Genomic DNA, 23,926 nt, shown 5'->3' with positions numbered 1-23,926 from the left:
AGGCTGCCCGCCGCTGTCATGCTTAGGGACATCTTGCAACAACTGGGCTTGTGTTGGCTGCTCAGACTTACAGTTTGGGGTGCTGGGGGGTTGAAGAAAGGGGGCAGGACGGTAAGCACACCCAGATCTGGGTTGGCCCTCGGCGATGGGAGTGGGTAGCCTCCTTGGAGGATCGCTGAGAGGGCCGCTTCTTACTCCCGGGCACAGTGTGCAGAGGTGGGTGTGGAATGTCCATGCGCTGACCCTCCGCCCCCTCACAGGGAGCGGGCAGCTCACAGGCCTTCCCTGGACTGGCGGAGGGACTCTGGAAAGCGCGCAGATTTGCAGGAAAACAACAGCTCTCTTCATGTGGCCTGCTTGGCCCTGGGCTCTGTGTAGACACGCTACACCCTTCTTTCTCCAGCCCGGGGCTGAGGCTCTGACACCCTCCACTTTACCCAAGAGGAGGTGCGGTCCCGAGAGGCCACTGCCTCCCGCCAGGTCCGGGGCCGGGGTGTGTGTGGTGTGAGACTGGAGCCCCTGCCTGTCTTGCGGTGTCCTCCTTGCCTCTCTTTCCCCCTTGCAGGAGAAGTGGTCTGTTCTCCTGTGGCGGGTAGCTTTTTGTCACTATGACCAAAATGCCTGACATAAACAAATCACTCAAAGGAGGAAAGTTATTTTTTCTCTTATTTTAAAGATATTTTGTTGGGCTGGAGAGATGGCTTAATGGCTAAGGCGTTTGCCTGCAGAGCCAAAGGATCCCAGTTTGATTCTCCAGGACCCACATAATCCAGATGTACAAGGGGGGGCACATGCATCTGGAGTTCCTTTTCAGTGGCTGGAGGCCCTGGTGTGCCCATTCTATCTCTCCGTCTGCATCTTCCTCTGTCATAAATAAATAAATATATTATGGGCTGGAGAGATGGCTCACCATATTCTCTCTCATGTAAAAAAATATATAACTTTTTTTTTTTTTTTAATTTTTTTTATTTTTTTTGGTTTTTCAAGGTAGGGTCTCACTCTGGCTCAGGCTGACCTGGAATTCACTATGTAGTCTCAGGGTGGCCTCGAACTCTCAGAGATCCTCCTACCTCTGCCTCCCGAGTGCTGGGATTAAAGGCGTGCGCCACCACGCCCGGCTTTTTGTTTGTTTTTTTGAGGTAGGGTTTCACTCTAGCCCAGGCTGACCTGGAATGTAGTCTCAGGGTGGTCTTGAACTTTTGGTGATACTCCTACCTCTGCCTCCCGACTGCTGGGATTAAAGGCATGTGCCAGCACGCCTGGGTTATATATCTTATTTATATTTTATTTTTATTTATTTAAAACATTTCATTTATTTATTTATTTGCAAGCAGAGAGAGATAGAAAAGAGGCAGACACAGAGAGAATGGGTGCACCAGAGCCTCTAGCCACTGCAAATGAACGCCAGATGCATGTGCCCCTTGTGTATCTGGCTTATGTGGGTCCTGGAGAATTGAAACTGGGTCCTTTGTCTTAGCAGGCAAATGCCTTATCCACTAAGCAATCTCTCTATCCCTTTTGTTTATTTATTTGAGAGAGAGAGAGAGAGAGAGAGAGAGAGAAAGAATATGGGCATACCAAGGCCTCCAACCACTGCAAACAAACACTAGATGCATGCACCACTTTGTGCATCTTGGTTATTTGGGTCCTGGTGAATTGAACCTGGGTCCTTTAGCTTTTCAGGAAAGTTGTGCCTTAACTGCAAATCCATCTCTCTAGCTCAGAAATATCTTTATTTATTTGAGAGGGAGAGAGAGAGAGAGAATGGTACGTCAGGGCCTCTAGCCACTGCAAAGGAACTCCAGATGCATGTGCCACTTTGTGCACCTGGCTTACTTGGGTATTGGGGAATCGAACCAGGACCTTAGGCTTCGCAGGCAAGTGCCTTACCTGCTAAGCAATCTCTCTAGCCCAGACTAAAAAAATTAAAAAAAATTTTTTTTGTTGTTTTTTTGAGGTAGGGTCTCACTCTAGCTCAGAGTGACCTGGAACTCACTATATAGTCTCAGGCTGGCCTCAAACTCTTGGCGATCCTCCTACCTCTGCTTTCTGAGTGCTGGGGATGCAAGGTGTGTGCCACCACGCCCGGCTTTTAAATCTTTTAAAAAATATATATTTTATTTTTATTTGCAAGGAGAGAGAAAGGGAAAGAGAGAGAGAGAGAGAGAGAGAATGAGAATGAATGAATGGATGCTTTAGGGCCTCTAGCCACTGCAAACCAACTCCAGATGCATGTACCACTTTGTACATCTGTCTTTAAATGGGTACTGGGTAATCAAACCCATGTCGTTAGGCAAGGTGCAGGCAAGCACCTTAACCACTGAGCAATCTCTCCATCCCAACTTTTAAAATCTTTATTTGTGAGGATAGAGAAAGAGAGGGGGAGGGAGAGAGAGAGAGAGAGAGGGAGGGGGATGGGGAGGGAGAGAGAGAGAAAGAGAGAGAGAGAGAGGGAACACGTAAATGAGTATGGATACTGGGGAGTCAAACCTGGATCAACTCATGCCAACAGCAAGCAAGCGCCTTTGACTGCTGAGCCATCTTCCCAGCCCCTCAAGCATCTTCTAACATGTGGCTGAGGGTGAAAAGTGAATGGGATTCTGTCCCTGCAAGGTGGGACAGCTGAAGAGACCATGAAAGGCAACAAGCTCTGGCCATGCCGCTCCCCACTGCTCTGAGGCGGATGTGACCAGATGGTTCCATCACTCCTTGCCCAGCCCCACATCCTTCTTGGCCCAGCTTTCCAGTGGCCACCCTAGTTTTCTGGGATTGACATTTGACATAGGACCTTTTTGCTGACCTTCTGGCAAAAAGTGTGGGTGTCAGGACCTTGGAGGATTGTGGGAGCATTGGGGTGTTTGGGCCTCATATGATCACACTTAAGTCTGACCTGCTTCTTCCTGGTCATGCCACCAGGCACTGAGCTGGAGAGAGTGTGGACCTGGCTCCATGTGCCCCTTATTCACAAGAGATGAGTGCCAAGGACCCTTAGTAGGTTGCTGAAATGGCAGAGTCAGGAACCCTATATACAGTCTTTTCTCCTGTACTGTGCACAGTATAGAAACCCCCGACGAAGGGACAGTATATGTCCAGGGTAGGATGGAGCAGAATGATTGAAGATGTCATCACGATCCTCAGGACAGCATTTGGGTTAAAGGTAACTTGTAGGGAAGGGCTAGGGAGATGGCTTAATGGATAAGGTGCTTGCTATGCAGGCATGAAGGCCTGAGCTCAGATCCACATAAAACTCAGGCATGGTGGCATGCCCATGTACTCTCAGTACTTTCTTCTTCCCCTCTACCTCTCCTCTCTTTTCCTCTTTCTCTCCTTTCCCCTCTTTCTTTCCTCCCTCCCCCACCTCTTTCTTTCATGCTGGGGTTGAACCTAGGACCTTGCACATGCTAGGCAATCACTCTACCACTGAGCTAATCCCTAGCCCTGGTTATTTTCTTTTTTGCTTTTATTTATCATCTTAGATAATTGAACCTAGCTTTACAAATGCTAAGCACATGTCTGACAACTTGGCTGTGCTCCCAGCCTAAAATTTTTTATTTAATTCCTTTAGATTTTATTTATTTTTTATTTCCATATGTATGTGCCTGTGTGTTTTTTTCTTTTTCTTTTTCTTTTTTTTTGAGGTAGGGTCTCACTCTAGCCCAGGCTGACCTGGAATTCACTATTGTAGTCTCAGGGTGGACTTGAACTCATGGCGATCCTCCTTACCTCTGCCTCCTGAGTGCTGGGATTAAAGGCGTGCGCCACTATGCCTGACTTTTTTTCTTTATTTTCATTATCATTTATTTATTAGAAAGAGAGAGAGAGAGAATGAATGCATCAGGACCTCTAGCTACTGCAAACGAATTCCAGACACATGCACCACCATGTGTATCTGGCTTAAGTGGGACCTGGAGAATTGAACATGGGTCCTTAGGCTTCATAGGCAAGTGCCTTAACTGCTGAGCCATCTCTCCAGCCCTGCACGTGTGTCTTATAAGTGGGTGTATCAGCATCTCCTGCTGCTGCAAACGAATGCCAGACACGTGCACCGCTTTGGGTCTGGCTTTATGTGGGGCTAGTGAATTCAAACCAAGCCAATGGCTTTTGCGAATAAGCACCTTAACCACTTACCATTTCCTCAGCCCTGACTTTTCTAGTGAGTATTCTCAGCCCATCGCTGAGCAAAGGTATCTGAATTACAGGGGTCACCAGTTTAGCTTGGATTCTACTGCTTCCAGGAGAAGTCTGTTACTAATCCTGGGGATGGGCAAGTGCCCAGCGTGGATGAGGGGATCCTCCATGCCCACAAACATTCGCACTTTGCCTTCGTCAGGGCAGGATGCTTGCACGGCTTTGGGGTGGCAGGTTTGAAACTTAGTCCTGCAGAGGAAAGAACTATTGACCTTTGGTTAGTTTGGGTTCAAATACAGTTCCTGCTTCCTGCTGAGTGAGTTTGGCCAAGCTACGTGAGTCTCAGTCCCGTTGGAAGGCAGGAGCGGCAGTAGCAGCTGTTTTTGGCTTTTAAGGTTAAGAGTCTAGATGCTCCCTGGGCCCCGAGGAGGGCGCACACAGGGGGCTGAGGTGGCCCCAACACCCCAAGAGCTGGCCGGGCACCATGAAGACTGAGCAGCCCGGGGACCGGCTCAGTGACATTGACAACTGTGGTGCCATCCTGAGTGGGGCTCTGTTGTAGGCCAGCACCTAGTTCGTGTCCCTCATTTCACTGGCCTTAACTGCTGCCACAGCCATGGTTTTGGTCTGTCTGTAGTTGAGGTTGTGGGTCCCAGGGCGAGGCTGCGTCCGCCTGAGCTGTGTGAGCTGGGTGCTTGGGCTGGAGCTCTGTGGCCTGGCCGGTCTTGACCTGCAGGTGAGCCTCCCCTGAGGGCTTGCAAATAGGAGTTTCTATCCAGGCTTCACCCGTCCACTGTGGCTTCTGGGGCGTTGGGTCTCTCCAGGCCTCTCCTCCTCCCTATGTAGCTGGAGAGGCTGTGTTGGCCTTGCAGGGGCTGCCGGGGATGAGCATCAGTCCCCGGCCTTGGACTGTGGGGCTCAGCGTGTCTGCAGCACATGGCTGTGGGGAGGGATGTGCGTGGGCAGCTGTGCTGGGTGACCACACTAGTGCCACATGGCTGGGTGCTGCTGAGCCCCACAGTGCCAAGGCCGGCACTGGGATGGAGAGAGGGATTGCATTTTGTTTTGTTTTGTTTTGTAGGTAAGGTCTCACTCTAGCCCAGGCTGACCTGGAATTCACCATGAGGTCTCCGGGTGGCCTCGAACGCACTATGATCCTCCTACCTCTGCCTCCCAATTGCTGGGATTAAAGGCGTGCGCCACCACGATTTCTGCATGTGCAACTGCATATCTCGAAAGCATGTGCCACATTCAGGGGGGTGGTGTTCAGATCGGGGACGCAGCTCACTTGGCTAGGTGTTTGCCCAGTGTGCGGTTACCTTCTTGTTGCTAGGACAAAATGCCCAACCAAAAACATGTCATGGGAGGAGAGGATGTATTCTGGCATACGGTCCCAAGGGGACACTTCATGACGGCACAGAAAAGATGCTGGGCCTCACCTCCTTAGCAGAGCAGGTGGAAAGCAGCAGAGGAGAGTGAGGCGTCTAACACTGGCAAGCTGGGAGCTGGTAATTCTCTACGTCCACCCGCAGCTGCACAGCCCCAGCAAGGCTTCCCCTCTTGGGTTGCCATGAGCGGGGCCCAAGCGATCAGAACACATAAGCTTACGGGAAACATCTGGTTCAAACCACCATATCTAGCACGCACAAAGCCCTGGGTTTGATCCTCAGCACATCATAAACTGGGCATGGTGGCCTATGCCCCTGACCCCAGCCCTTGCGAGGTGGAAACAGGGGGATCAGCAGTTCAAAGACATCCTTGGCTACATCGTGAGTTCCAAGCCAGCCTGGGCACCAGGCGGCCCTGTCTCCAAGCAACAGTAGCAACGACAGGCCCGCCGAGGCCGCTGGTCTGCGGCACCAGCCCCTGCTCAGGGTGCACCTTTTCTCTCCCCGCCCTCCAGCAACATGTCGGACACGCTGGCCAACGCCGTGTGCCAGCGCTGCCAGGCCCGCTTTGCCCCTGCAGAGCGCATCGTCAACAGCAACGGGGAGCTCTACCATGAGCATTGCTTCGTGTGCGCTCAGTGCTTCCGGCCATTCCCCGAGGGGCTCTTCTATGAGGTAAGGGGGCTCTGGGGCACGAGCACCAGGACCCTCAACCTACCCTCCGGGGTCTGTGGCTGCCCAGTGACAGGTCCAGGCCTTGCTCCCCACTGCACCCCTGTGTCGGCCCACAGTGGGAACGAACCTCTCACGTTTCAGTTCTTCATCCAGCCTGCTCTGAAAGGCCCTGGGGCAGGAACACCCTGCGTCGTGGTGCCTGCTCTCTGGTGGGGCGACAGTAAACATGGTGACTTCTTGGTCCATGAGCTGGTGTCCATGTTTTGAAAATAGGGAGTTTCACTATGGAAGGTGGGAGACCAAGAAAGGTAGTGCTTGAGAGGACCTGAAGAAAAGCCAGCCAGACACTCACCTACAGGAAAGGTCCTTGGCAGAGGGCACAAGATGTGGGAGCAGGAGGGGTGTCTGGGGAGAGGCCAGTGGAAGCAAGGAAAAGAGAAAGAGAGTGCAGGAGATGGGGCACAGAGGAGGAGCTCCCTAGGGACTTTGAGCTTCCTGTCTGGAAGACTGGAGCCACTGAAGGGTTACGAACAGAGGAGTCACACACACCACTGCCCAGCTTGTGAAAGGACCCCTTTGAAACCGGTTATGTAGGTTCCTGCCTGCAATGTCAGCACTTGGGAGGCCGAGGCAAGAGGACCTTGAGTTCAAGGCCAGCCTAGGCTGTATAGTGAGACCTTGCCTCAGAAAAACAAAAAAAACCCCACAAATGTGTGTGTGTGTGCGTGCGCGTGCATGTGTGGAGGGGAGAAAGAGAGGGAAGGGAAGGGAAGGGAAAAAAAGAGAAGAGCAGAGGAGGTTAGAGCAGAGGAGGGGCGAGCAGAGGAGGGAGAGGAGAGCAGAGGAGGGGAGAGCAGAGGAGGGAGAGGAGAGCAGAGGAGGGAGAGGAGAGCAGAGGAGGGGAGAGCAGAGGAGGGAGAGGAGAGCAGAGGAGAGGAGAGCAGAGGAGGGAGAGGAGAGCAGAGGAGGGAGAGGAGAGCAGAGGAGGGAGAGGAGAGCAGAGGAAGGGAGAGCAGAGGAGGGGAGAGCAGAGGAGGGAGAGGAGAGCAGAGGAGGGGAGAGCAGAGGAGAGGAGAGCAGAGGAGGGGAGAGCAGAGGAGGGAGAGGAGAGCAGAGGAGGGGAGAGCAGAGGAGGGAGAGGAGAGCATGCTCTGCTCATAGTGCTGCGCCGAGGCTGTGAGTGGGTCAGGAACAGAAGCTGGGATACCAGGTGGGACCAAGATCGGGGTTTACTGAGCTAATGCAGATGAATGGGAAGTGACCTGGAGTGGATTGGCCCAGAGCAGTATGTAAATGCTGGTCCTTCAACACAGCCGAATAAATAATGATATGAGGGAGATAGACCAGTGGAGAAAATGACTGTCATATGGGAAGCGTGGGGCCCTGAGTTCAGATCCTCCACATTTGCATGAAAGTGTTTGTGTGTGCTTGTAAACCCAGGGCTGGGGCTTGCTGGCCAGCTAGTCCAGCCAAATTGCTGAGTTCCAGGTTTGACCTCCACATGCGTGTGCACAAATATACATGTGCCTCCACACACATGTGTGCACACCCCCCAGGAATACGCATATAAACATGACACACCAAAAAAGCCAATCATTTAAGTATACAGGGATAGCATTTTATTAAAAACAAAGTTTAAAAATACTCAGAACTCCACTCCCACTTCCCATTGCTTTGTTACACCTGCTCGTCGCCTCTGTTTCTGAGGCTGTTTCTGCTATGCTGTGGCCATGGTGTGTCTCTCTTCAGCTCCATGTCGGTGTCGTGGGCAGCACGGCATCCGCAGGCACTAGGCCATTCTCATCCCTCCCTCAGGGCAGATTAGGCACTGACCTCCAAGGTGGTGGTGGAGCCGGCGGGAGGCTGTGGACGTGGGAGTCACGTGGCAGGTTAGGAGCCCTGCTGGCTGCGGAGGCAGCAGAGGATTGAGCAGAGCTCTGCGGCCAGAACCAAGCACAGGACACGGCAGGTGCTGGGGTATTCCTGCTGAGGGGGTTCAGCCTCAGGGGTGGAAGGAGACACTTGTTAGAAACAAACAAAGAAACAAACCGGAGGGGCTGAGGCCGTGGCTCAGTGTGTTAAGTGCTTACTGTGCAAGCATGAGGACCTGTTTGGGTCCCAGCACCCCATGAAATGCCAGGAGAGGGGCTGGAGAGATGGCTTAGTGGTTAAGGCGCTTGCCTGCCAAAGCTAAGGACCCATGTTCAACTCTCCAGATTCCATGCAAGCCAGACACAAAGGTGAGGCCAGCACGAGGCTGCATATGCCCACTGGGTAGCTCTAGCATCTGGAGTTCAATCACAGTGACTGAGGTCCTGGTGCTCTTAAAGAAAAGAAAAAGCCTATCCAAAATTGGTGCGTTCTAGGTACAGTGAGAGACTCTGTCTCAAAGAATAAGACAGCGAGTGAAAAAGGAAGACACCTGACATTGACTTCTGGCCTGTAGGTCACGCGCACACACATACGCATGTACCACCCACACGTACCTGGGTGTCCAGACACATATCAATACACACGCATATATTTAGATACATACTCCCTGTAGCAGGCAGCTTCAGGTTCACTGAGATGAACTTCCAGATCAGGCACAGTTATGGAGGAAGGGATTTATTGAAGCTTACAAATCCAGGGGAAGTTCCATAATGGCAGAAGAAGCTGGCCTGCCTTCACAGGACCAAGCAGAGAGAAAGAAGCACAAGGCAAAAATCAAAAGCCACACAGCACAGCACACTTCAGGAACTCCACCTGGGCACACTTTGCATCTCTTTAGGTTGGAATCTCAAACCCACCACCACACCTTAAGATCAGCCCAGTGACACCGCCTCCAGCTAGGTGGCTGCAGATACAAACTACAGACTAATAAAACGCTGACTATATTGGAGGCCATCTATTCAAACTACCACACTCCCCCAAGTAATAACAACAACAAGAAAAACAGGAAAGTCAAATTTTTTTTGACAGTCAAAATTTTTAAAAATTATTTTATTTTTTTTTATTTATTTGAGAGAGGGAAAGAAAAAGAGAGAGAAAATGGGCATGGGCATGTTGGGGCTTCCAGCCACTGCAAACGAACTCCAGGTGCATGCACCACTTAGCACATCTGGCTTACATGGGTCCTGGGAGATCGAACCGCGGTCCTTTGGCTTTGCAGGCAAGTGCCTTAACCACTAAGCCATGTCTCCAGCCCCAAACTTTTTAAAAAGGAAGTAAATAAAATTGTTAAAGGAGAGGAAGACAGGCAGGCTTTAGCCATGCTGGGGGTAGTGCGTGATAGACAGCAACCATTGTCGCCCACAGGATTCAGGAGCTCCTCTCTGCCACCTTCCTGTGTCCCCTCCTTTCTCTCTCCCATCCCGGGGTCTTTTGCAGCTTCTGGAGTTGCTGGGCTGGTCACACGTGAAAGGCGCAGTGATGCGTGTGGCTTGCACCTGACTCTTCCTGTCCCAGTGCCGCCTCCCAGCCCACTCTCAGGACCCCAGTCACAAACCCTCAGCGCAGGGCCGAGTCCCCGCCTCGGGGGGGCCCCAGCAGCTCGTGAGGACCCTCCCTCAGGGGCCCATTCAGTAACGTGGCCTGCTCCAGCAGGCGATGGTGGGCCAGGGCCCCGCCTCCTGCCCTCGGGTTCTGACTGGACAAAGGCTTATGGGGATGGCGGGTGACTTGCTTGTTTCTGGTCTCCACTTGCAGTTCGAGGGTCGGAAGTATTGCGAGCACGACTTCCAAATGCTGTTTGCTCCATGCTGTGGATTCTGTGGTAAGAGCTGGTGGGGCGGGAGACGTGGTGGAGGCACGGGGTGGGAGACCGGGCAGCCCGGTCCTGCCTGGCTCAGGCCTTTCCTGAGCTCCTCACTCTGTCTCTCCGAGCATCACCATGCAGGCCCTTAAAGAGGGGGTGTCTGGACCAGGCTGAGATGGGCCTGTGTGCACGAGGCTTGGGAGGTGTGGGAGAGCGGGGAGCGACCAGCCCAGCAGCGGGACCCCTCCTCATCCAGGTGAGTTCGTGATCGGACGTGTGATCAAGGCGATGAACACCAACTGGCACCCGGGCTGCTTTCGCTGTGAGCTGTGTGATGTAGAGCTGGCTGACCTGGGCTTTGTGAAGAACGCGGGCAGGTGAGGCGGCTGTGGCCCGAGCCCAGAGCAGGGCCCTTGGCCCACTTTCATAGGTGCCACATACCAAGTGCCAGGCATGCTCCTGACTCTGTGGCAAGCTGTACTGAGAGAGCAGCGGGTGATGGGAGCACACAGCCCCAGAGTACGCAGGCTGGGAGAGGGAGAGTAGACAGGGGCCTCCCGGGGCAAGGAGTGTTCCCCGTGGGCAGAATTCATAAGGGCTCCTGAGTGGCCAAGGATGGATAAAGAACTCTGTTACCCCCTCACCCCAGCTGCCCACCTCCCCACTCCATATCCACATGGTTAAAAGATGCTGGAGAATAGCCGGATGAGGTGACGCATGCCTTTAATCCCAGCACTTAGTAGGCAGAGGTAGAAGGATCGCCGTGAGTTCGAGGCCACCCCGAGAATGCAGAGGTGAATTCCAGGTCAGCCTGGGCTAGAGTGAGAGACCCTACCTTAAAAAAAACGATGCTGGGGAGATCTCACCCACCCAGGTTCCTTGAACATACTTTAAATTCAGGGCCAAAGTCCACTTCTGCACCCAAGGAAGTGTCCCCTTCCAAGAGGCCTTGGGCTTTCTCCTCAGTCCCGCCCATCTCACTGCAGTCTCTCTGCCTCCCCTGTGGCCGAAGCCTGGCCCCTGACCTGCCCAGAGCCCCCTGCAGCGCCTGTGTGTGCTGCAGTCCTTCCTGCCAGCCTGCTCTGCATCTCAGCACCCCTGGGCCCTGCCAGGCGCCCCCTCGCCTCCTGGGCTCTCACAGCCAGGCCCTGCTCTCTGCTGACTTGCTGTGCTGGCTGCCCCTGGACCCCTTGTGTCCAAGAGGAGTTCTTCGGGGCTCTGTCCTCAACCTTCCACATCTTCCTTTGAAAAGGAAATCTCAGGTCTATCAGTGGCATGTTGGACACTCCAGGGGCCACCCCAAACCTCCTGGTCAGTGGCTGAACTCCTCTAACCACATGCAGTGTCCAGGGGGGGCTCTAGGCGTCGCCCACGCAACAGAGCTGTTTCCCGTCCTTAAGGAAGCTCTGCCTCCTGGAGCTCTCCTAGCTGTCTGTCAGACTGCCACTCCCTTTCTGTCTGGGCACCATGATTTCCTGTTGCAGCCCCTCCATGGTTTCTTCCTGCACAGCCGGCAATGACCTTGTCCCTTAGCAGCTCTGTGAAAGAGGGAGGTGGCCTCCTGTTGGATCTGCCACCGTTAGGGCTGGCATGGTGAGTGGCATTCAGCAGGCTGCCTTGGTGAAGGGCCATGAGGGGCGGGCAGCAGAGAGTGGGGCCAACGGCCAGCACCGAGGGTACCGTGCTAAGGAAGAGTCACTAATCGGAGCTCTGCCTGGAATGGATCCTCTACCCTCTTTCTTTTCTTTCTTTTTTAAAGAATTTGGTGTGTGGCATGTGTATGCCTGTTCGTGTGTGTGTACACACGCACTTGTGTGCACACGTGTGTGCATGCCATGGTCAGAGGACAGCCCCAGGTGTTGGTTCTCGCTTTCCACCTGGAGGCAGGCTTTCTCCTTCACCACTGTTCACCAGGCTCACGGACCTGGAAGCTTCCAGGAGTCTCTTGCCTCTGCCTCCCATCTCACCACAGGTGTGTGCCACCGTGCCTGGCTTTACACGGGTCCTGGGTTCCCAAACTCAGGTGCTCATGGGTGCACAGCAAGTGTCCTATCCATCTAGCCTCTGTCTCCCCGAGCACCTGTCCTCTCTCTTGGGCTTACTTGCACACGGCCACCTCCCCACTTGCTGACTGGGGAGATGGGGGAGACTGAAGACGTCTCAGAAGGCAAAGTGTGACGGGAAGGTAGTGTCGCTGTAATGATAGGCACGGGGGGGGGGGGATGAGTCTCTGCTTCTACCCTCCTGCCCAGCTGCTGCTTGGAGCCCTGTGATGCAGAACTTCAGGTCTGCGTGGGGCAGATGCTCCGCGAGGCCACCAAAAAGCACGGCAAGACCGCTGATTCTCCCCCACCACCACCTGAGACACACTTGGCTGTTCTTGGATGAGAAGGAAGTTCAAGGGGAGGTCGTTGCATTGCGGATACACTGCCTCCTTCACCTTAAAGCTGCGATGTTTACAAAAAGTGCAGATGAGTGTGAGCAAGGGTGTGTTACAAGGATCCACACACGCTGCCATGTGCAACAGCTCAAAGCCAGGCTGGCAGAGGCTGGTGGTGGAGGCCTCTTAGGAGAGAGAAGAGCTTAGGATGCCCCGGTATGATCTGCTTCACATGCCCAGTGCCCTGCCTCTGGTTGGGGTTTGTGGTTCTCACCCATGCCATATGCTTGGCCGGGCAACCTTCTCCTGCTTGAAAACCCTAGTCAGTGTCAGGCTACAGGCAGGCATGTGGGCACTGGCTGCTTGCTGGGCTCACATGCCACCAGCTTGAAATGTCCTTACTGTCATTTAGAGTCTAAGTCCCCTAAATTAAGAAAAGCATCATCTGGCACAGGCGCCATAAAGGGCGCTCAGTTCTCCTTGCGCTTTGAAGGACAGTCTTCACCGAGATCCGTGGTGTCTCTTTTCCGGGGTCCCGGACAGCTGGTGTTCTGGGTCTTCCTACAGAGCGTCGCTGCTATGCATGCGCCTGTAGTGTAAAGGGGGCTGGGAGCCTAGTGGGGAAGAAAGGCTCTCATTGTTCCAGAATTGTCTCTCTGGCCCCCTGCCCCCTTAGCACGGGTGAGGTCACCATGTCTGGGAGCTTCAAGGAAGCAGGGCCAAGCCAGTCCGTGTGGAGGGGCAGCCAGGCCATCTCCGTAGTCCTTTCTCTTTAGGGATTTGCTGAAGTGAAGGCTGGGCCACCTTGGAGGCAGGTGGGGACCTGCTGACGTTTGTTTCATGATGTTTGCTCAGGAGGTGTTGGGACAAGGTGTACTTCTCCGGCTTGGGTCGTCGGGTGGCCTGTGCCGGGGTCTTGGGCTGGGGCCTGCGGACAGCACCCCAGGGCTCACAGCTCTGACCGGGCGCTCAGTGAGCTCTCGTTGGTTTTCCCTTCGAAGCTGGGCGGCGGGCCCGCGAGCCGTTTGCCGCAGAGCAGGTTGCACAGGGCGTGGCGGAACTTCTCAGCCACGAAGAAGTACATGACGGGGTCCAGGGCCCCGTTGAGGCTGGTGAGGCAGGAGGTGATGCGGTTCCCGAGGGCCAGGACGCGCTGGGCCGTGCAGGACTTCCCCCCACCGCTGCTGTAGTGCAGCACGTAGATGGACCGGTGGACGTGGTAGGGCACGAAGCAGATCAGGAAAATGGCCAACACCATGGCGATCATGCGGACAGCTTTGTTCTTGAGGCGCTTTTCCACGCGGGGGCCCTGCCGCAGGCTGCGGATGATCAGCAGGTAGCAGGTGACCGTGGTGACAAACGGGAAGGTGAAGGCCACAGCCAGGGACGCGAGGGCGTGGTGGGAGGCTTTCTCTCGGTACAGCTGTAGGCAGACGACCGTGTGGTTGGTCTGCACTGTCTGCGGGCTGACCAGCAGCGGGGCCATGGCCACGGCCACCACCACCCACAGGAAGGCACAGGCCAAGTGGGCATAGAGGGGCCTGCGTAGCTTGAGGGACTTGACCGGGTGCACGATGGCCAGGAAGCGGTCAGCGCTGATGCAGGTGAGGAAGTAGATGCTGGCGTACATGTTGAGGTAGAACAGGAAGCCCGTGAGTCGGCATGGGATTTCCCCAAAGGGCCAGTGATTTCCAGAGAAGTGGTACACGAGGCGGGTGGGCAGGACCAGCACACAGGACAGATCTGCAACGGCCAGGTGCATCAGGAACACGTTGGCCGGGGTGCCTGACTTGTGGTCCCTGATAAAAAGCCACAGGGCCAGGGCATTGCCCACGAAAGCCAGGATGAAATCCAGGAGGTAGAAACAGGCGAATAGCATGTTCTCCAGAGGTGTCTCCTGCCCACATCGCTCAGAGTCGGCCAGGGAGGAGTTGTTGGTCAGACTTGGGGAGGCCACCTCGAGGCCATTCATGCTGTGGCTGGAGGCAGAGCTGGGGGACAAGGGTGGAAGGAGGAGGCAAACAGGTCACAGGGCGCCCAGGGTGGCAAAGTTTTCGATTACCCCCAAGTCAGAGGTCAGACCTCTGCTGCCTTCAGAGCCCTTGGCTCCTAACGTAAGAGGAATGGACATGCTCCAAACTCGGCACCACTAATGGGCTACACAGAGGACCTCCTGAGCCCAGGGACCGTCTACGCCTGCTGGAGGTGGCTGAACTTCAGAGACTTTCTGAACTTCCAGCCAAATACAAATTCAAACTGAGGCTTGGGTTCCCCATGGGAAGCACGAGGACTCCAAGGCAGTTGCCAGATGACCCTCAGGCTGGAGGATAGGGCCCACCCCGTGAGGGTAGGGGATGGGAGCCCTGACTGTCTGGAGTTGTGGATGGCGGGGAGGGCCCCCATTTTCTTATTCTTTTGTTTGCATATGTATGTGTGCATGCATGTTTGCACGTGTGTGCATGTGGCATGTATGGTGCATGTGTTGTGGACAGAGGTTGATGCTGGGTGTCTTTCTTAATTGCTCTCACCTTACTTTTTTTTAAAAATCTTATTTATTTATTTATTTGTGGGACAGATAGTGAGAGCATGGGCACACCAGGGCCTCCAGCCACTGCAAATGAACTCCAGAAACAAGCTCATCTGGCTTACATGGGTCCTGGGGATTTGAACCTGGGTCTTTTGGCTTTGCAGGCAGTTGCTCAAACCACAAAGCCATCTCTCCAGCCCTCCTTACTTTTTGAGACAGGTTCTCTTACTAAACCCAGAGCTCACCAATTTGGCTAGACTGGAAAGCCAGCAATCCCTAGGGCTCCTTCTGTCTCTGCCACGGAGTGCTGCAAGTTCGCTGTTGCACACGGCGTTTTACTTGGGTGCTGGGGTCCTCCGTCCACCTTTATCCACTAGGCATCTCCCCAGGTCTTTTCTTTTTTCTTTCTTTCTTTTTTTTTTTTGGTTTTTTGAGGTAGGGTCTCACTCTAACACAGGCTGACCTGGAATTCACTATGGAGTCTCAGGGTGGCCTCGAACTCACGGCGATCCTCCTACCTTTGCCTCCCAAGTGCTGGGATTAAAGGCGTGCGCCACCACGCCCGGCTCAACCGCATTTTCTTTTCTACCCCCAGGTGCACCTTCTGTATGGCAAGGGTAACACTGGGAATCCCTGAGCCCCACTCATGATGAGAGGGAGAGGGTGGGCTCTGCTGTTAAGAGTCCAGTGCTTGGCACCTGCCTGTCGCCTCCCTGGCCAGCTGGCCTGGGCCTGCTCGGCACAGGCGCATTCATTGTTGTAGCGAGTAGTGTCTCTGCGCTTCACCCTAGCAGGGATGCGCCGAGGTGCAGAGGGCAAGCTTTGTGCCACAGCACCTGAGAGCCCCAGTCTTTCTGGAATTTTCTGCACTCAGCCAGTCACTTCCACTTTGAGTGGCTTTCCAGGTGGAGTTCTGGGCCTTGGAAGACCTTTGCAGGGGCTCGGGCCAGCATAGGATACTCTTTTCCACCTAGGGTGCTCTGAAGCCTGAGGTGGGGTATGAGGGAGTCCAGAGCCTCACCTCTGGGGGCCAATAGGGCCCTGTGGCTAGAGCTGGAAGCGTGCCTTGTCACACAGCACATACTGGAGTTAGTGCCCTCTTTCTTGAGTCTATGTTTCAGGATTCGTCACCTAATTTGGGGGGGGTGGGGCTTGGTGGGAAATAAAAATGGACAGCTCCTTGCTCAAAAAGTAAGAATTTGGGGCTGAAGAGATGGCTTAGCAGTTAAGGCGCTTGCCTGTGAAGCCTAAGGACCCAGGTTCGATTCTCCAGGTCCGATTCTCCAGGTCCCACATTAGCCAGATGCACATCGTGGCAAATGTACTTGGAGTTCGTTTGCGGTGGCTAGGGGCCCTGGCACACCCATTCTCTCTCTCTGTCCCTCTATATCTAATAAATAAATAAATAAATCAATTAAAAAGTAAAAAAGTAAGAATTTGGATCTGGGCGTGGTGGCATATGCCGTTAATCCCAGCTCTTGGGAGGCAGAGGTAGAGGATCACTGTGAGTTTGAGGCCACCCTGGGACTCCACGGTGAATTCCTACCTCGAAAAAATCAAGTCAGAATTTGGGGTGTGGCTCTGTAGGCAGTGCTCTTGCCTAGCTCACACAAAACCCTGGGTAAGCACACACTGGGTGCGGCTCATGCCTGTAACCCAAGGGAAATAGAGAAAGGAGGATCAGAAATTTGTCATTCTTGGCTACACAGCGAGTTCAAGGCCAGCTTGGGATACAAGAATTTCAACTCAGCAGCCACAGAGCATTACCTGGCACTGGGGACGCTGTGTGACCGCACAGCCTGGGTCACCTCTACCCACTCCCTGCGCCCGGCTCCCCGCCCGCACCTGCCCCTTACCTCTTGCAGACGACCCAGGGGGGCAGGGCAGGAGTGTTGGGGCCCGCAGGTGAGCTGGGGGCCGGTGCGGCTGGGGAACCTGGCGGGCTCCGCTCCGTGCAGCCGCAGGAGGACGGCTGGCTATTTAAGGAGAGCAGGGGAGGCTGCAGCCCCTGTGGCCCTGAAAGGCTGCTTCATTCCTGAGGGGGCCTTTGTGGGGTGGGCTCTCTTCGAGCTGCCTTGGCCGCCTCAGGACTGTGAATATCCCAGTGTGTCCCCAGCCTTTGCTCACTCCCCCCCCCCCCCACCGGTCCCTGAGCGGCAGAGGCTGTGTGTGACTGGCTTGGGAGCCTGGGGGTGGGCCGGGTGAGGGTCTTTGGCTGGAACTGACAGACACAACCAGACATTTCACAAGGGGATGATTTCCTACTCGTGGGGGAGCAAGGAGGGGCCTGTGGCCATGGCAACGGGCCAGACTCCCAAGCCTGCTGGGCTGGCGGGAGGGGCATCCCAGAGGGCGGTCAGTAGAAGAGTTTTGTTGGGCCAGATGAGAGGGGGTTCTTTGAGACACTTGCTCTAGGGTCCTTGTATCCTGCCCTGTATAATGAGGCCTCGCTGGGGCATGTGGAATAAATCATGGCCTTTATGTGGAGCTCGGCACAGCTGCAGGCCGCCTCATAATGGGGGGCTGTCTGTCCCGTGGGGACGCACACAGCTCAGCCGGGCGCACTTGGTCACATCCTGGAAATGTGCCTCCCCTGCACAGGCTGGCCATCGGGAGAGCCGTGGCCCTGACTCCTTCTGAGGTAGTTCAAGGATCAAAGGTGTGTGACGTTTCTCTCACGACTCCCTCCCAAGACTCTCAGTGAACCCAAGACTGTGAACCAAGCTCGTTTCCCACTTCCAAAGCTGATACATCACTCATGCAACCAAGTCAGGACTCCGGCTTTCATAAGACCTAAGTTTTCCAGTTAAAGTGCGTGGAATTGTATGTGGCTCGCACCTGAGGGAATCTACCACCCATTTCTTCTCTCTCTTTCTCTTTTAGTTTTAAATTTTAAAGTGTGTGTGTGTGTGTGTGTGTGTGTGTGTATGGGCATGCCAGGATGCCTTACCACTGCAAATGGAATGCCAGATGGTTGTGCCATTTGTGTGTGTGTGTGTGTGTGTGTGTGTGTGTGTGTGTGTGAGGCTTTACATGGGAGCATGGGAGGCTGTGGAGTGGAACCCCAGCTGATGGGCTCTGCAAGCAAGCACCTTTACCCTCTCTCTTGTTAACATATTATTTACTTGCAAGCAGAGGGAGATAGAGAGAGAGAGAGAGAGAGGAGAACAGGCGTGACAGGCCTCATGCCACTGCAAACAAACTCCAGACACGCGTGTGCGCTTTTTATGTGGATTGTGGGGAATCAAACCCAGGATGTCCTTCCTCTATTATTATTATTATTTATTGACAATTTCCATGATTGTAAACAGTATCCCATGGTAATTCCCTCCCTCCCCCCACTTTCCCCGTTGGAACTCCACTCTCCATCACATCCCCTCCCCCTCTCAATCAGTCTCTCTTTTATTTTGATGTCATCATCTTTTCCTCCTCTTATGATGGTCTTGTGTAGGTAGTGTCAGGCACTGTGGGGTCATGGATATCCAGGCCATTTTGTGCTTGGAGGAGCACATTGTAAGGAGTCCTACCCTTCCTTTGGCTCTTACATTCTTTCCTCCATCGCTTCTGCAATGGACCCTGAGCCTCGGAAGGTGGGATAGAGATATTGCAGTGCAGAGCACTCCTCTGTCGCTTCCTGACTTTTTAAAGGTGTGCATGCATGAGTGCGTGTAGGCCGGAGGACCTCAGCTGTCATTGCTCAGGAGCGCTGTCCCCCGTTTTGGAGTCAGGGTCTCTCATTGGTCTGGGGCTTATCAAGTAGTCTAGCGAATTTCGGCTGCCCCTGCCTTCCTGACACTGGGATTACAAGCACATCTCCACACCCAGCATTTTCACACGGGCGCAGGGATTCAAAGTCACTCCTGTGCTTACACTGTAAGCACTCAGCTGACCGAGCCACCTCCCCCCACACCCCAGTTTTCCCCTGCTGCATCATGACCCTAGAGTTCTCAGGTTCCACTCTGATTCTATCAGAGGCGCTTTTTGACCGGGAGTGGGGTCAGGTCTGCTTTGAAGCTATCGCCTCACCTGGGCAGCCTACAAGAGTGTGGCTGCTCGGGCTAGGGTGTGGGCCACAACAGCTGTCTGAAAGAACTGGCTCACACTAGTTGGAAGTAAAACTGCCCCGTAGAGCAGTACTGGAGTCACCCCCCGGCCCCCGGTGCTAGGGACTAACCCAGGGCCTTGTGCTTGATATTGGTTATACCTCCAGCCCATCTTACACTTTCTGTTGTTTGACGTGACCACTCATAGTGGCTTCAAACAAGTTGGCAGTAGAAGTTTCGGGAGTTGAGCTAATTTTGTGTGTTTGGTTTTGGTGGGGTCTTAAATTAATTGATTTATTAATGTTTTTTTCCAAGAGAGGGTCTCACTCTAGCTCAGGCTGAACTCACTCTGTAGTCCCAGGCTGGCCTTGAACTCATAGTGATCCTCCTACCTCTGCTTTCCCAGTGCTGGGATCAAAGGTGTCTGTTACCATTCCTGGCTTTGGTTTTGGTGTTTTGACACAGGGACTGGCTGTGTAGCCCAGGCTGGCCTTGAACTCATGATCCTCTTGCCTTAGCTTCCTGAGTGCTGGGATCGGAGGTGAGTATCATGACATCTGGCTATGTCTTTGACAATGCTCAGAGCTCTGGCAGCCTGCAGGTCCTAACCCTATGGCTGTGTGACAGAATTGTCCTGTTTAAGTTGAATGTTGTCTTCGTGCTGTGGAGGAATTGCACAATTGGGACTGGGGTTATGGAGAATAAGTCCATATGACATAGACATGCAGGGAAAGCAGGCTGGCCACAGTGATTGGCTGGGCAGGACAGCTGTGCCCTGCGCCAACTGTGGAGGTGGCTTGGATGGGGTCAGGGCACAGGTGACTGGATGAGGGTGGGCTCCAGGGATTGCTGCGATGAAGGTTGTAGCCACAGGCCTCACCTGCTGCCTACTGTGAGGTAGAGGGAGCCAGGTGGCCTGGGCCAGGAGCCTGGCTCTTGGTCTTATTTGGTCGTGTTGTCACAGGGAGGTGATGCCCCCTGTCCCTCTCTTCCTCCCTTGCGCCCTCGTTCACTTACTTCCATGTTCAACCAATGACCTTGAGCCTCTGCCCCTTGCTGGCACCCAGGTCCATGGAGGTGCAGTCAGATGCTGGAGACCAGAGCGTAGCTTAGCAGGTAGCTCCCAGGCACTCACTGGGAGCCCTTGGGCTACACAAGGGAAAAAAAAGATGAGACCCCCAGGGTGAGAGGACAGCAGAGCTCTTTGGGATGAGTTGGAGTCCAACAGAGGTAGGAGGACCGTCCAGCAGTGGGATCTCCCCACCATGCCTGGCTAGCAAGAGGGAGCAGATCTGTCTCTGTGGCCCGCTTATGAAGGAAGCCCATGGTGAACTAACTGGCTGTGGGGGCAATTGAGAGGTGCAGATTTGTCCCTGTGGCTCGGGCGCCTGAGAAAGAGGGCCAGGCTTCATCAGGAGCACATTGTTAGGGTGGCAGGTGGGTTCTGGGGAGCAAGGGACATTGGATCAGGGTCTTTGTGCATCTTTGCCTAGCCCTGAATCTAAACTCTCTCCACCTTCAAGGGCAAGGAAACAGAACCCATGTTGATTTCTCTCTCAGTTGAGATCACAGCTGTTGCCTGGAGCAGGGGCAGTGTCAGAAATGACTCTGAAGGCTTCACAAAAACCGCTCTGTGATGACGGTAGCCGGCTTCGGGGGCCTCTGTCTGACACAGCCGCACTTGTCTGTGGAGACAGAAAGTGCCTGTGGGTGTCGGTGCCCCTCTTCATCTGGCAGATCCCAAGGAAGGGGCGGCGAGCTGCTGGGTCCTACACGCATCGGCCATTCTGCCGGGAACAGTGGTGTTGGGCCTAAGGCTTGCATCCACTATAGCTTCTCTGCGTTAAAAATGCACATGGTGACACATGCATCTGGAGTTTGTTTGCAATGACTAGAGGCCCTGGCATGTCCATTCTCTCTCTCTCTCTCTCTCTCTCTCTCTCTCTCTCTGTCCCTAATAAATAAGTACATAAAAATAAATCTTGACAAAAACAAAACACTTGAGGGGTTGGAGAGATGGTTTAGCAGTTAAGGTGTTTGCCTATACAGTCAAAAGACCACAGTTTGATCCTCCAGGACCCACATAAACCAGATGCACAAGGGGCACGTGCGTCTGAAGTTTGTTTGCAGTGGCTTGAGGCCCTGGCGTGCCCATTCTCTCCCTCTCTCTCTCTCTCCTTCTCTCTCTGTGCTTTCCCCCCTCTTTCAAATAAATAAATAAAAATAAAAATAAACACTTGAAAACTAAAACTGATCTTTTAGCAAATGTCAACTAAATATATCTCTTATGCCACAATGGTCTAGACCCAGGAAGACTAGAAAAAGAAACATAGCCCTTCTCCCTGCAAGCCACGCCTCGTCTTCTACTGAGTGCAGTGGGGGACCCCTCTTAGAGCCCTCATCTGGAACTTTTCTGGGCCTCATGGTCAGGCAGCTGCTTTTCTGAACCCGGAGGCATCCAGGCTGTCACCAAGGATGCGGGCAGGGCCCCGGGCTTTCTTCTGAAAGTGGCCAGGCTGTCCTGGAAAGAGGCTCAGGGCTGGAGATCTGCCAGCACCTCCCTTGCCCTCCACAGGCACCTGTGCCGGCCTTGCCACAGCCGCGAGAAGGCCAAGTGCTTGGGCAAGTTCATATGCCAGCGCTGTCACCTCGCCATTGATGAGCAACCCCTCATGTTCAAGAACGATGCCTACCACCCGGACCACTTCAGCTGCTCCCACTGTGGGTAAGTGTGGGGGGTGCAGGGACCCAGGCCTGTCATGGAGCAGGGCTGCTGGGACCGTCACCCAGGGTGAGCCAGGCTGGCAGGGAGGCTGTCTCCTCAAGGGCCACAGAGCTACACGGCAGCAGTGGATTGGGGCTGGACGCTCCTTTCCCTGGGGCTCTACTTAGTGGCACTTGGGATTTGGGGGCTACAGGGTTAGCCTCTGGACTGCAGGTCTCTGGCTGAAATGGAGGGGAGAGGAAGGGCTGGAGAGAACAAGGTTGGAGCTGGTGTTAGAGGGGAAGGAAGAGGTGAGAAGCTGCTTCTCCTCTTGGGTCCCCTGGTGTCCCTTCTATGCCTGGCCCAGACACTCCGTCTGGCTGGAGGAGATCCCTGAGAACAGACCTGTTTCTCAAGGGGCTGGTGGAGCAGAACACAAGTGCTCTTTTCCAGGCCCCCGGCTGCAGTCCTGTGCTGCAGGGCTGTCTGGTGCCCACACAGGAAGTCTCCAAAGACCCGAGAGATCACAGTGAACAGCTCAACCCAAGCCAGGCCTCGGGCCTGGTATCCTGGATCAAGAGCTGAAGTGATCCCGTGGGTGGGCAGGGTGGCACCTGAGAGGGTTCGGAACTGTCTTCCAGGAAGGAGCTGACCTCTGAGGCCCGCGAGCTGAAGGGCGAGCTCTATTGCCTGCCTTGCCACGACAAGATGGGCGTCCCCATCTGCGGGGCCTGCCGCCGGCCCATTGAGGGACGTGTGGTTAATGCGCTGGGCAAGCAGTGGCATGTGGAGGTAAGCTAGGCAGTGGTACAAGGTGCAGGTTTGAGGATGCCCTGGGTTCACAGCTGCTCCACACCCCAGCCCAGGCCATGCACTGACCCCAGTGAGGTGAAGCCTCCTCTTGTTCTATCTGGGGAACCAAGAGCCCACTGTCCTGGTCAGGCGCTGAGGCCCCCTTTACCTCTCCCGGCATTCTAGACTCAGGAGTTTAGAGCCAGGAGCAGACTTTGGTGCAGTCTGCCCAGGTCACCCTGTAGGGTTGTGGGTGACAGAACCTGCCACATTGACATGGAGCTGGGTGGTCTTGGGTCACTTGGAGCTTTCACTCTCGGTGCTCCAGTGCCTTGTGGGCACTTGGGAGGAGCATTTGCATCCCAGTGGTCTGGTCCTCTCTGTCCAGATGCTGTGTTTCAGGGTATCTGCTGGTGAAGGTCCTATAAGAAGCTGTGGGTTGTTTCCCCGGTGTGGGTCCTGGGTCCTGTCTGCAGAGGAACTGTCCTCATGTCCTCACGTGCTGAATGGGATGGAAGATGCTTCTCAAGGACTTGGGCTTGTGGGTGGGGCTGGGCACGGGCAGTGGGGTGGCCAGAACCTGGGGTGGGTTTGAGGAGTAGCGGGTCCAGCCGACTCAAGAGTGTCCAGGCAGGCGTCGGCGTCTCTGCCCAGCTGAGAGCGCAGCCTCCTGGGGTCCCTCTTCCAGCCCAGTGTCTCCCAGCCACACTCTCTTCTTCAGCATTTTGTCTGCGCCAAGTGTGAGAAGCCCTTCCTGGGGCACCGGCACTATGAGAAGAAGGGCCTAGCCTACTGCGAGACCCACTATAACCAGGTGGGACCCAGGGCACAGCGCGCAAGAGCACTGGGCTGGAGGGGCCGGGGTGCCCTAGGGTCCTGAACATGGAATCTAGGGCTGTCATTTGAGGGGGAGGGGCTGTGGGTAGTGCCCTGGAGTCTAGGGCAGGAGGCAGCGGCCAGTCCTGTGTGCTTGGGCCCTGGCTCCTAGCTTAGAGTCTAGCGGTGTGGGCAGCTCCGTGCACTGGTGCCCTCATTTAATAGATGTGCCCCTGTGGCTCCTGAGGATGATGGGAGGGGCATGGGTCACCCCTTGACCCTCACCCTTGCAGAACATTATTAGGGCCTTTAGGGGAGCCTCAGCCTATGGCTTTCTACGGGGTTGTTCTCATGGGTTATGTGCCCTTAGCAAAGGCTCGGGGCATGCCCGAGACTGGGCTGTGATGCCCACAGCCAGCACTAATAGTCTGCTCTGTCCACAGCTCTTTGGGGATGTTTGCTACAACTGCAGCCATGTGATCGAGGGTGATGGTGAGGTTCCTCTGTCTCCCGAGCCCTTTCCCTCCCCACTTCTGCCTGGGCTCTGCAGCTGCGTGCCCAGCTGGCCCTGGCTTTGCACAGCTGGACCTGTAGCTGGCCTGAGTTGGGCCTAAGTCTCCGTGTTTCCTCACAGTGGTGTCCGCCCTCAATAAGGCCTGGTGTGTGAACTGCTTCTCCTGTTCCACATGCAACAGCAAGCTCACCCTGAAGTGAGTCGTGGTGCTGGGCTCTGTGGC

The 23,926-nt window shown here is 54.6% G+C and overlaps 2 protein-coding genes across 4 annotated transcripts in view; one reads left to right on the top strand and one right to left on the bottom strand.

The window, feature by feature from the left end:
* Positions 1–23,926, top strand: part of Lims2 (LIM zinc finger domain containing 2) — a 42,070-nt gene that overhangs the window by 17,059 nt on the left and 1,085 nt on the right. For 2 of the 3 annotated variants that reach the window (XM_045150194.1, XM_045150192.1), the window contains exons 2-9: positions 6,032–6,191; positions 9,879–9,945; positions 10,184–10,304; positions 21,453–21,602; positions 22,223–22,373; positions 23,095–23,187; positions 23,633–23,681; positions 23,824–23,899. In XM_045150194.1, coding sequence (XP_045006129.1) covers positions 6,036–6,191; positions 9,879–9,945; positions 10,184–10,304; positions 21,453–21,602; positions 22,223–22,373; positions 23,095–23,187; positions 23,633–23,681; positions 23,824–23,899 — 863 coding nt within the window. In that variant the 5' untranslated portion in view covers positions 6,032–6,035. Of the gene's footprint in view, positions 1–6,031; positions 6,192–9,878; positions 9,946–10,183; positions 10,305–11,403; positions 11,521–21,452; positions 21,603–22,222; positions 22,374–23,094; positions 23,188–23,632; positions 23,682–23,823; positions 23,900–23,926 lie in introns of those variants that run through there. The other variant, XM_045150193.1, reaches the window with a different exon arrangement.
* Positions 9,297–16,909, bottom strand: Gpr17 (G protein-coupled receptor 17). Its single transcript, XM_045150196.1, has 2 exons — positions 16,691–16,909; positions 9,297–14,298 (listed from the first exon to the last, which is right to left on the bottom strand). The coding sequence occupies exon 2, from the start codon at positions 14,277–14,279 to the stop codon at positions 13,257–13,259; it is 1,023 nt and encodes a 340-aa protein (XP_045006131.1). The 5' UTR covers positions 14,280–14,298; positions 16,691–16,909; the 3' UTR covers positions 9,297–13,256.

Source organism: Jaculus jaculus, chromosome 5 (genome assembly GCF_020740685.1).
Source record: "Jaculus jaculus isolate mJacJac1 chromosome 5, mJacJac1.mat.Y.cur, whole genome shotgun sequence".
NCBI lineage: Eukaryota > Metazoa > Chordata > Mammalia > Rodentia > Dipodidae > Jaculus > Jaculus jaculus.
Note: the sequence above shows the minus strand (reverse complement) of the source record. Positions and strands in the feature narration are given on the sequence as shown.